Genomic DNA, 12,980 nt, shown 5'->3' with positions numbered 1-12,980 from the left:
GCTGGAGGGCAGCACCTGCAGAGCTCTAGACAGACTGTCATGAGCACCTTTCACCTTGGGATCAGTGACAATGCTTCTGGCCTCCTTGAGTGTGAAATGTGGTCGAGAATTAAGGCCGATAGCTGTGATTTTGCACAAAGTCTGCTAGCTTATCTCAGGTGTTGACACCTCCATTTCCAAGACTCTAACGAAGCCTGGCTGCTTACCAGTGCCAGAGAAAAGGCCAAAGTGAAACAACGGCTTTTGAGACAATGTTTTAAATATAATGTTTGCATTAATATGTGATATTATAAGCAATACTTCAGATACATTGAAAGCTTGTGTTATTTTATTTTTTTTAGCCACCATTCTTATAAACAAAGAAACAAAATCTGGTTCTTAAGGTTGTTGTTGTATGAGATACTATAGTCAGACTTACAAAGACCATGACTGTTAGTAAGCTACATTTTGAAATATGACCAGATTTATCAAATAAAATGAAGTGACTTGACAATAGAATCACTATTGTAGTTGGATCTCTTCTGAATAGTTTTCATAAGAAATGGTATTCTTATGGAAAATCCTGTTCCTAAAGGATTATTTTACCCATTTTTATTGAGCGAAGCTCGCTCTGGAGGGCACAAAAGACATGAAACTTTCTAAAGGTGAATGTGACCACAGTGAGACACAGTGTCTGCTCTGCCCAGACCAGTCGGCGTGATCAGAGTGTCTTCCCAAGCCTGGAAGAAGTATGATAATTGGAAAATTGGTGGTGAATAATTCATAAGAGGTGCAAGGTTTGCAGCAGGTTGCGAGTTAGCACTGTAGAAGGTCGCATGACACCACAGGTGTAGCTGCATCGTGTCAAGACAAAACTCAATTTTAAAGTGAGCCTTTCTCAGTTTTATGTTCTTTGGGGTTTCTAGTCTTTAATAAAATGTTTTTTCATAACATAGCAAATGTGGACATCTTATCCTAATGTGCATGAAGGTAAAGAGAACCATAAATATCTGAGTGGACAGCAATTGTGTGCAGGTTGTTGGTTTTGGGACGCAATGAGACGGTTGCATACACAGACACCCTGTGGCTTTAGAGGTTCTTGTGCATGTTTGTGTTAAGTTGCACGGCAGCCCCATCCTCATTATCACCCAGCAGCCCTCCCCTCTGCTCACATTTCTCACCTCACTGCAGCGGTCGAGGGTCAGACGGTTGTGTTACTCACTAAGGGCAATCACCCAGTACCTTAAATCACTGCTTGTAATCTTCTTTGCTGGAAAGAGATGGACATGATATATGATAGTCATGTTAGGTGAAGGTGACTGTTATGAAATGGAAATAAATCTGGGAGACACTGACTTAAAGCTATTTTGTTTTTGTACTTACTGTTTAACATGTCTTGTGGCCAGTGTAATGTTAATCAACAGTGCCATCTAGCAAATCACAAAGTATATATATATTTTTTTACTTTCACAAACAGATGCTAATGAATGGGCCAGCTTTAGTACTGCCTTTGAGCTACAAGTAATTTGGAGTACATATTATATATCTTTAAATGTCTTATTTTGTTCTCGAAGACCATCGCTATGAAATTTTTGAATAAACTTTGTATTTTTTTCACAATCATCCCAGGACCACATAACGCCCTGTTGTTGAAAAACTTTCATCACTGAATAATTTATAGAAGGCAGTTATTACTAAATTAACTGAAGCATAGCAAATGTGCTCTTCACTCTAAAAGCCAAATCTGATGCCTATTACAACAGAGTCAAACAACCCTGAGCCTTGAGGAATAAGGTCTAGCCAGACTAATAACTGGTCATTGTAGCTCCAGGCTGCACAGTTCCTCATAATCCCAGGATGGCAAAGAAGATGTGAGTTATTAGAATTATTTATGAGTGCCAGGAGTTTATATATTTCACTTGATTTGGTCTAAGATAAGGGCTTGCAACTAATTCAGTAACCATTTGTTTCTGTAAACAATTCTGCAATGTCGATCACATGTGCTTAAATAAATCAGTATATTTCAGCTCAAAGTAAGGTTAACATACATATTAACACCGCATGTTAAAAATTTGTATCTAAAATCGAATACACAAATGTAATTTCAATGCCCCTATGCTATTTAACCAGTATCATATGTATCATATTTATCCTCATATTTAGTTGCTGGTTTTGGATTAAAGCTACGTCACACTGTGACATTTATGTAGGCCAGCGGTTTGTTTGGATGGTGCACATCATCCGAATTATTAAATACATTTATAGAATAAGTTTCACAGTCAGTACGAGGTTTCTTCAAAGGTTGTGTCTCTGAACTTTTGAGTCTCAAGTTCTTTTTATATCAACCTATTTTCATCTCTGGAAAAAAAGTACTCCAGATTAGGGAAGCTGGGTGCAGAGGCCCTGCAGATGACATGAAAGGAAATTCTAGGAGGGTAAACTTTGTTCACATTTTTATTTATTTATTTTATTTTTGTACTGAGAAGAGTCTGATTTTGCTCAAAATACCTACATTCTCCAACTTTGATTTTGTTCCTCCTGAGCTTTTGTCCTTTCCTCATTCCCTGCACGCTAATTTTTTATTTTTCTTTTACTCTGTCATGCAGTATGTTCCTCCGGACCTTTGTGTCTGTAACTTTGTGCTGGAGCAGTCACTGTCAGTGCGAGCCCTGCAGGAGATGCTGGCTAACACTGGGCAGAGCAGCGAAGGGGTGAGTACATTCCTCCTCCCCACTGATGCCCCCTTGTTCTCTATCTAATGCATACAAACACACTCAAATGCTTGCAAGACAAACACATTCATGCACACAAACCTAAATTAATCAGTCTGTAATCTATCATTAATAGTCTGTTGTAAGATGAGCTTGAGCTTTTTTTTCTTTTCTTAACAGTAAACGTCTTGGTATTTAATAAGGCATAATATCAGTGTAAATTAACAATATTCTTCATTCCCTTTTCAAGCTAACACAATTTACCTTATTGTTATTTATAGTTAATCAACTTTAAAAGCTGGCCCTCACAGTCAGAGCAGTCAAAGTACTGGAAATATAAATACATGAAATCTACTTCAAGGGGCTTCTCACTTCAAACACTGGAATTTTTTGCAGGCCTCCCAGTCAAGGCTAATTCCAACCTTTACACCTATTTAAAGGCTGATTTTGAACATCAAATGAAAATCCAGCTGGTCAATGACAGACATTAATAGGCATAACAGAACCTGATCTGACCAACTAAACTAACAGAACTCCATGTTTGTGAAAGCTACCGGGATATTTGTTTTATGGCTGCGTATGCTTTATGCAGTTAGTATTTAGCTATAGTCATTAGTCATTATAGTCACAGTAGCTGTGATAATTAACATCAGCACACAAAGGAACATGACACAAGTAACTGTCCCATTTGGGTCATTACATCTTTTTTATTGTCTGGTTGTGTCTGAGGGGTTCGAATTAAAATGTGTATGTTTGTATTTTTTTTTTTTTGCTTGCTTTGATTGAAGCTTTTTTTTTCTTTCAGCTGGTCAGCTTTTAGTTCCTTATGGGAAAGGTTTAAAGTGTAAAACTTTGAGAACATAATTTAGAACAGAGTGGTATGAATGGGGGGAAATAAGCTTGCTTTAACCATGACATCAAACACAGCTGCCTGAAATGTCAGTCCAAACTGAAAAAGGTTTATTTGTTAATGACAACTCCTGAGTAACTGTGTCTATATTTGAAACTTGAGCAGATTTTTAACTTTTTAAAGTTACAGTGGTAAAAATCAATAAGTAGCTTCAATCAAATCCCAGTAGCATTTAGACCAGACCAGACCTAGCAATGCTCTGAACTATTTTAACACTGAGAACTGTAATTGAATTCTAAGCAGAACCTGTCTCCCTTCATTCTCTGTAATACATTCCTGATAAGAGATAAATAAAGGTCACTGAGGGTGAAAGAAAGGGGGGAAATTATCTGTGAGTGCACTGCTGCATCCACCACATCCTCTCTTGATTTACACGACAGTGTGAGCCTCTCCCTCCCATCACTGCACCAGCTTACATGACATGTTTATTAGAGCAGGTAAGTAATATTGGATGTGACAGATTCTCTGTAGTGCCATGGGGGTGTCATCGATCGCACGGAAGCCCTCCAGCGGGCTGGATGTGGTTTGTAAACCAGTCAGATGTCCATATTCACTCATGCTGCTGTGCTCTAAGAGAGCCATTTCATGTTTCATTTATTCTCATCACCCAGCACTTCTAGCACACATTATAGATTTAATAAAGCGAGGTCAGGCGATGGGTAGCGCTTGATACACCCTTGTTTACTCTAAATTTCTTCTGGGAAAAACAAAGAGAAAACAGTGCTCTAGTATTTAAATTTGGACAAACACCCACATACAAAAAAATGTTGTGCTTGTGTAATTGTTTGTATTTTTTTAGTCACTGTTCCTACTCAGTACACACGGTCTGTTCTTAGTTAGAAAGCATTCCTCAGGTGACGCATTCAGTTATTATTATGAGTTAAAACTTTGGATAGACCACTGGTACTGTAGGAATAGAGATGACAAAGCGATGGTAGCATGAATCATTGTGCAGTACAACTGTGGCAATTACAGGAACCCGACCACTACAGGGCATCACAGTTATTTGTAAGACAAGCTGAGTACAAAAGCTTACAATACTAATGCAAAATAGCCCAAGTGCTTAGTTGCTCTGCACAGCATAGGCCTCTGACACAGATGCTTCCCTAAGTGTCTTAGTTTGTAAACCACTTGGTTCCCCTCACTGGAAAATCAGCACTGCATTGTTATTAGCCTGGGTAGCAGATTTGTTTTGTGCTCAACAGTGCAGCATTGTTGGCTGGCCTTGTTTGGCAAGACAACATGATGTTGGCTAGAATACAAACTCTCTGGTAGCAAGGCTAATAAATCGCTGTACCTCCTCACACCACTATAATTCTCCCAATTTTTGCTCTCAACTTTGTATAATTGACTGCCATACATCCCGATAACACATTCTTTTTATTTGTATTTGTGTGTTATTAGAGCGCTGACCATGAAAAATGGGTAGGTCCATCAGTTTGTTCATCCATCATGTTGTCAGCGTGCATGACAGACGTACTTACTGGCAGTTAAATGGTTGAAACTTTAAGTGCTTTCACTTAAAGCAACGTCTATTTCTTGACTGTCTTGAAAGCTTTATTTGTCATGTATGTAGCTAGAAGACAGGTAGTATATTTTATACCACCATTATTATACCACTGGTGGTACATTTAAATGAATTTTCAATTAATAGAATTAAAAGGACACTTTTTTGGGGGGGATTGACATCCTCAAGATAGTAAATTAGGCTTTTTCCTCATCAGTGGTCAGACTAGTGTAGAGACAATTGATTAACTTGTCTCAGAGCTCTTATGGTAGTCTAGAAATAGACATCCATTGGTACTGTCAAACTGTGCTCATGATTAAAATGTCTTTGCCTGTATACCTTGTGTGTAAGCGCTTAAAAGTCTGCTAATCATTTGCTCAAGCATTTATTATCCCCGTTTGTTTTTTCATGGACTAAATTCAAGCCTTGATTTACAACTTGAAATATCTCTGCTAGATATCATAAATTTAGCTTACAAGTGGTATCCTTGGTCATTAATTTGTTTAATTTAGAAAACCCACATTTTGGCAGGAAACTCGCTTTGTGGTCTCGGTGTGCTTCTGTTTTCTCTGAGTTTGGTCTCTAACATCAATTGATTTCAAGAGTACTGACAAGAGGAAATGTCTTGAAATCAGTTTTGATTTCAGAGTCTTCACATGCACAGCTGTTGAGGATTATTCAGTGCACTTTTAATGTTTGGCATCAGATTACTGGATGAATGTTTTCATTATTATTATTATTGTTATTATTAACTACATGTCAAACATTGTACTTCACAATGCATATGATATTTAATGTGATTTTATTAAGTTAATGCAAAGCAAATTAAGCTGTATGTTATCCAGTGATTCGAAGGACAGCACATTAAATATGTACATGAAAGTCAATGTATCAGGTGGCACTTAGCAAATTAAACTGGGCTGAATTTTTTTTTCCCCTCCTCCTTGGAAAATTGATTACTTTGCTTTTTCCCATCCTCAGGCCATTCCATATGAGATCAGACATTAACTGTACATTTAGGAAGATCCATTAGTCACAGTTTGCTATAAAACCTTCAGAAGCTTTACAGCAAGCCTTGGGGGAAAAATGGACAGTGATTAATTCTTGTAATTGTAAATGAGTATTGGCAATTGTACATACACATCACATTTTTAAATGCAAGCAAGAATATATTTGTGGGGATTATCTTAGTTACTCTAGGTATTAGGTTAGGTATAGTTGGTCAATAATTGATGAGCGTCCAGCAAAAAAGTAAGCATGGTAGAAAATGAAATCCTTGTAGTATGTGTTGCAGAAGCTGGTCATTGGTCAGAAAGGCAGATTTTACAGGATTTAATGTAAGCCTGTTCTTAAAAAAACACAAAACAAAAAGAACTTAGTTCCTGCTTACTTACCCTTTTAATTCCTATGGAAGCAGTAACAGCCAGGTACTGCTAATCAAATACAGCATATTAACTGATCTTCAGCAAGTTTGACCAGCTCTGTAAAAGAAGAAGTTCTGATAGTTTGCTGGTCTGGATTTTAACATATGCTCATAACCAGGAAAGGACATTTCAGCAAAGTCAACCCGAGGTCAAACTGTGCAAACTCTACAGGTCTCAGTTAGCATGTTAAAGTTGATGATGTGGCAATTAGAAAAAGACTGAACAAGTATGCCGTGTTTAGAGGGGTTGCCAGGAGAAATGAAAACATGGCAGCACCCTTTAGGTTTGCAAAGTTGAATCTGAACAAACCACTAGGCGTCTGGGAAATTGTCCTTTGGCTTGTCCTTTCGGTCATTATGCACAGCAAAAACACCTCATACCAACTGTCAGGCATGGCGGTGGAGCGGTAATGATCTTGGCTTGTTTTGCAGTCACAGGACCTGGGCACCTAGCAGTAAGAAAGTCAACCATGAAGTCCTCTGTTTACCAAAGGTTTGGTAGAGTAAAATATGAGAATATCTGTTTGATAGCTAAAGGTTGGCTATAATTGGGTCATGACACAGGAAGACGGCGGCAAAGTCCAGACCTCAAACCCACTGAAATGCTGATGTTAAGAAAACTACAAATAAACACATTCCCACAAACCTCAATGACCTGAAGCAACATCGTAAAGAAAAGTGGGGCCGAAGTCCGTCCACAACAACGTAGGACACTGAAACTCATATATAAATTGATTACTACAAGATACTGAAACATGGGATATGCTTTTCACCTATTACTTTAGCATTTTGGCTTCATACCCGAAACCGGTTTGGCTCAGATTTGTTTGTTTGTTTTGTTTTGTTTTTTAATGCCCTGATGAGTGAAACGTTAGAATTAAGGGGGCCTGCTTTTCTTTTATATTATATATAGTTATAAGAAGTACGGGCGATTTTGTGTGAATGAATTAGACTTTTATTCTGTACCATTTTCAGAAATTAGATTGGAGTGAGAAGAAAAATGTTTACCGAAGATTTCTTAAACTTGTTTTAGTCATCAATTCTATAAAACACCAAAATGATAAAATCACGCTACCTTTACTTTCCAGGAAGTGATTTCTGCAGATGTGAAAGTAACTGTTGGCGTTACTCCATAGAGTTATTTCAAAAAAATTCATGGAGTCCACATTAGTTCAAAATCATGAAATATGTTGCTCACTGCAACAGCATGGCAGTCTTTAGATTCAGAGACAATAAATGGTAGTATGAACAATTCATTGTCAGTTTTTTACCTCTTTATTTCCATCTCTGACTAGAAGAAAAATACTTCAAATCACCACAATTATCCATAAGTATACAGCACACACACCCTTTATCCTTTTGCAACAAAATACGAGACAAAGTAAGCGAGACAAAATACTGTCTAGCAAATTTCATAAAACAGTACTAGCTATTCATGATACAGTGCTTATACACAGGAGGGGCACCACACCAAAGGTCACAGTTCCTGGCAGTGATGTGTCAGCATGACAGCAGGCCTGAAATACAGGCTGGCTCTCTCTCGGTATCCCCTCCCAGCTGTTGCTGGATACTCTTCCCCCCCCCCCCCCCCCCCCCTTTTTCTTTTTTCTTTTTCTTTTGATCGAACCTTCCATTTCCTTTTTCGTCTCACTTATTCAAGCCATCTGGGTGAGACTTTGAAGCCAAATGAGAATTGGCTAAGGGTCGTATTCAGGGGACCATTGGGAGTTCCCTTTAAGTTAATTTGAATGTAAACCTACCATTAAATACAAATTAATGTTGACAACTAGACTAGAGGGGAACCTCTATGCATTGCTTGAGTGGATGCAGGGCCTAATCATTGTTTGAACTGTAAAGAAATGTTAAATCCGAGTGGATACTCTAAATGTACTGTAGGTGAGAAGAAAGTGTCTGTTTACAGCTCTGATAATACGACTTTCAATACACGTGTGAGCTAAACTGTTTTAACATTTTGCAGTTTAAGGCCAAATTTGCTAATTACATTAAAGCAGGACCTTTAGAAATGAACAAGAACCTTCTCGTGCGTGTACGTATGAATCTTTGAGTTTGATTTAATTAATTCATTTAAATGTGAGCTGACTCCATGAATGCCAGAACCTTGCTTGTGCAGACCTGGTTTAGTTATTGCTGCTTATGGTCATCTTCTTTTTTGTTTTTATTCTGCTGCTAGAGGTTGATTAAAAAGGTAAGAAGCAATTTCTTTATTCACCATGATGATAAAGGATCCACTCTTTTTTTTTTTCTTTTTTTTTTGCTCATCTGTTTCCTCACATTTCCTCAGGTGTTTTGCTACCAAACCTCACAGTTATTCTTGTTTGTCACAAGAATGAGCAAGTTGTCTACTGAGTGTGATACTATCTATGTGTTTGTTTGACTGTGAATGGAGTTTTTTGTGTTCCTCTTTTTCTCTTTGCCGCTTGCACTTGGAATGGTGATCTTCAGTAAAGGATATTTGATCCAGGACGTCCCATGCTTTGCTCGCACAGAGCGTAAAGCCACTCGCACTTTAATAACTGATGCAGAAGTAAAGTGGGAGATACTAACCTGTCAGGGTTCAGAGGTCAGGAGTGTTAGGGTATGATAATAATCTATTACCTGTTTATTTCCTGGCAGGCGGGTCAGGGGGGTGGACACCGGACCCTGCTCTACGGTCACGCCATCCTCCTACGCCACTCCTTCAGTGGCATGGTGAGTATTAATGTGCAAGAATGACAGAAAGTTAAAAGGGACAAGGATTTTCCTAACTCACCATGGGGTCTGTTTATCAAGTATGCACGAGTTAACATAATTGGTCTTCATGTGGGAAAAGCAAAGTCTGTTACATTATTGATGACAGTTGCTTTTTTTTATATTATTTATTCCCATTTGATGAGAAAGAAACCAAAAAATGAGTATATAAGACTCCAATTAATATGTAAAGTAAATGTATTATTATGTTGGAGATTTTCTTTTAGATCTACCTAAAAAGAATCTTTAATGAAAAAGCCCTGGTGTTTAAAAATATTAGAACCATGACGTGATTGTGAAGTCTTCAGTTGCTTTTGATTGAACTGAAGTTGGAAAAACATAATCTGCAATTCACACAATTCTTTGTAAAAGTCTTGAGCCACCACTTGTTTCTTTTTATTTCATTTCCAAAAAGAAAGACTGTCTTTTTTCTATAGTGGTCTTGAACAATAGTTCTTAAAGCTTTCTGGAGATCTTTCAAATATTTTCTTTGGACTTTAGCTGCTTTGTCACCCATTTTCAGTCCAGTCCTTGAACCTTATACTTTCAGAAGAATGACCTACAGTATGATTTCAACATAAGAAGCCACCTAACTCAAGTGATGAACCAGTTTTGCATCTGCACATAACACAACTTGGTAAAGAACCAATTTTAAATTGTATCTTTACATACGTTGTTACTAATGGCCTGTTGGAAAAATACACTTTTTTTTTTTTTTTTGCTAAATCTACAAAAATAAAAAAAACAACAGTAACACAGTTTGGCAGAGATTAAATGGTATTTTTTGCACTAAGGTCACCAAGAGAGGTGTTGCCTTAGGAGTACCTTTGCATGATGTGTAGTCCTTAAAAAGTTTAAGGAATATGGATAAGTGGAAGATGAACTTATCAGGAGTAAACAAAACACAAATCTACAGCAGATGAACAGGATCTGCATGTATCTGTCCTTTTAAAAAAATCAACAAAGAGCTGACAAGAGACCTGATATATGGCTCTGACCTGTCAGTTAATCCACATACTGTTCACCGACACTTGGAGCAACGATTCTGGATTTTACAGTATTGTTTTAATATGTATTAGAAGAGGTCAGAAAAGAAGTACAGTAGTGAGTGTCTACAACCATTTGTAGAACATGATGGAGTCTCTACCATAGTTTGGGGTTACTTTTCATCCAGTGGGGTGTTCTTGTCAAATTTGATCAAATTAAGAACGAAGAAAGCACCATCAGATTTTGCTCGACCATCCAGTGCCATCTGGAAAACACTTTACTAGCAACTGCTTCATTTTTCAACATGACAAACATCCCAAACACATTGCCAGCGGAGGAAAAGCATGCATTAACTGCTAATGCAAAATGGACACTATCAGTCATGGACTGGCTTCCCCAGAGCTCAGACCTCAACATAATTGAAGCAGTGTGGGATCTTAATGGAGAACAGAACAAAAGGCAGCCAACATCGAAAGAGAAGCTTTGAATGTCCTTCGACCGTCTTCTAGAAGAATTTCTGAAGACTACTTGAAGAAAAGGCATGAAAGCTTGCCTAAGAGAGTTTAGGATAAGTTGAAGTATAAAGGTGACTTTCAAGCTTATTAGAATTGGACAAATTCTGTTTTGGTTTTATATCATTTATCTCCAAGTATGTTTGCACCCATTTTCTCATTTTTATATTAAAAAAAAGAGAAAGAAATAAGACCTGGCTCGAGACTTTTGCACAGTAGCATTTAATCATAACTTCAAACAGAAAATCAATGAATGAATTCCTTACTAATTGATTAATATACTAATTATATAACACTAAATTCACCCCTGTATTCTAATGAGACACTTTAACATGAGCTGAATTCCTCTTATGGCTAGTCTTAGTGTTTCATTTGACCTAACATTAGTTCATTTTTCACTCACCAGTACTTGACCTGTTTGAAGACATCAAGGTCTCTGACAGACAAGCTGTCATTTGATGTCGGACTGCAAGAAGATTCAATAGGTATGGTATGACTATTAGGCACTTCAGAGATTTTACTGCTTTCAGGTGAATTCAGCCTTTGGGAGTGATCATTTCAGGTTGATTTAACTTTGAGATTGAATTATTGGGAGAAATACTCAAACTCCACGTGTATGTGTGTGTGTGTGTGTGTGTGTGCACAGTACAGCTATATTTGACATTTGAACTAAAGCATAAGGTCATTTATCATATGGAAACAGTTCCACTGCTTCTACAGGATCTAACCAAAGACAGGAGGGATTTTAAAGGGCATGTATGTGTCTGCACTGCTCACTAGATTTTCCCAAGCTTTATATTCCACTTGTTGCCACTTATTTGAATATTATTTTTATGTGTATTTATGTCAATAGGAGAGTCCTGCTGGTGGACCATTCACCCTGCATCCAAGCAGAGATCTGAGGGAGAGAAAGTCCGCATTGGAGACGACCTGATTCTTGTCAGTGTGTCGACGGAGAGATATCTAGTAAGTCACATCTAAAAGAGCTTCACAAGAGTAGAAGGCATTAGAAGCGCACCTGTGACTGAGATTAATGTATGCATGATAAACCAAATGACCCCTCTGCCACAAATGATGACCATTTGAGGGGAAATAAACAGTTTTTCCAGTCATATAGGATTCATTACCAAGAAGCATTATTACAACAAAGAAATAATCCACCAAATGTAAATTTCCTTAGTTTTGTCCTAGTGTCACAAGCAAACAAGCTGTGTAGTTTTATCTCCAAGACTCTGTTTCATTGCTTTGGATAAGAGATGAATTGTTTTTTTTTAAATTGAATTCTGACATTGCAATCCAGTTAAACTTTATCCACCTGTAAAACTGTAGGAGTAGCTTGACTGAACCTTATCAATAATTTAGGCAAAACTACCTCTTCTTGTGATGATATGGAAGTTATTTAGCATCACAGGAAGCCATAAATACGATGCATTAATATACAAGCACATGGCGTATATTTTATTTGCAGCTTGCTAAATCAAAGCAACATTTACCAGCTTGCAGAAAAGAAAACAACATAATTTACTCTTCTGGTAACTTTCATTATAAAAACACTGTAGTTCACCAAAGTACTTAAGGACATCATTTATCCACCCACTAAAAATGAGGATGCAGCTTTTAAACATGATGACAGATTAATTGTAGCAGTTTTCATTAAATCAGATGCTCTTCCTTCATCTTTACTCCAGATTTCTCTCGTGAATGTGTACTGTTCTTCAAACAGTCAGATTACATCAGAGTCACTCTTGTGTTCCCGATACTCTGTGTATAATCTCTCGCTTTCTTTTGTGTGGTTTGCTTGTCAAATCTCACCTAGTTCAGATATTTTCTGCTGTTGTTTTGGAAGCTTTCTTATTTTACTGCCAGGTATTTATTTATTTTTTATTATTCTTTTTTTTTTTTTTATATCTGAGGTGATTTGTCTTCCTCTAAACTCGAAAGACCAAATGCGCCGTATGCAAAGAAGAGTGGTTCTGTTTTGAAGATTATTTGCCCCACATAGCTGGAGTTATCTGCTTTGGTTCACCGTCTGCCTGAAAAGGTACTTTGGAAAGTTTCGTAGCACTCGGATAACCCTGATATCGGTCTCACTCCCACCAACTTTGGAGTGACAAGGCAATTCAGGAGGGAAACTCAAAAAACCTTCGTTTGCTATCTGAACTAGAAATCCGATTACTTGTGAATCCCCTCCCATGCCCCCTCC

The 12,980-nt window shown here is 37.6% G+C and overlaps 1 protein-coding gene across 4 annotated transcripts in view; it reads left to right on the top strand.

Moving 5' to 3' along the window:
• The window catches only part of ryr3 (ryanodine receptor 3), a 113,511-nt gene that overhangs the window by 20,011 nt on the left and 80,520 nt on the right, over nt 1-12,980 (top strand). For 2 of the 4 annotated variants that reach the window (XM_012918970.5, XM_012918969.5), the window contains exons 3-7: nt 2,586-2,690; nt 5,005-5,025; nt 9,165-9,239; nt 11,184-11,262; nt 11,631-11,743. In XM_012918970.5, the coding sequence (XP_012774424.3) occupies nt 2,586-2,690; nt 5,005-5,025; nt 9,165-9,239; nt 11,184-11,262; nt 11,631-11,743 (393 nt within the window). The remainder of the gene's footprint in view (nt 1-2,585; nt 2,691-5,004; nt 5,026-9,164; nt 9,240-11,183; nt 11,263-11,630; nt 11,744-12,980) is intronic. The other 2 variants (XM_012918973.5, XM_012918971.5) reach the window with 1 other exon arrangement.

The sequence above is a fragment of the Maylandia zebra genome, linkage group LG15 (assembly GCF_041146795.1).
Source record: "Maylandia zebra isolate NMK-2024a linkage group LG15, Mzebra_GT3a, whole genome shotgun sequence".
Lineage (NCBI taxonomy): Eukaryota > Metazoa > Chordata > Actinopteri > Cichliformes > Cichlidae > Maylandia > Maylandia zebra.
The sequence above is the reverse complement of the archived record's forward strand: the minus strand, read 5'-3'. Positions and strand labels throughout refer to the sequence as shown.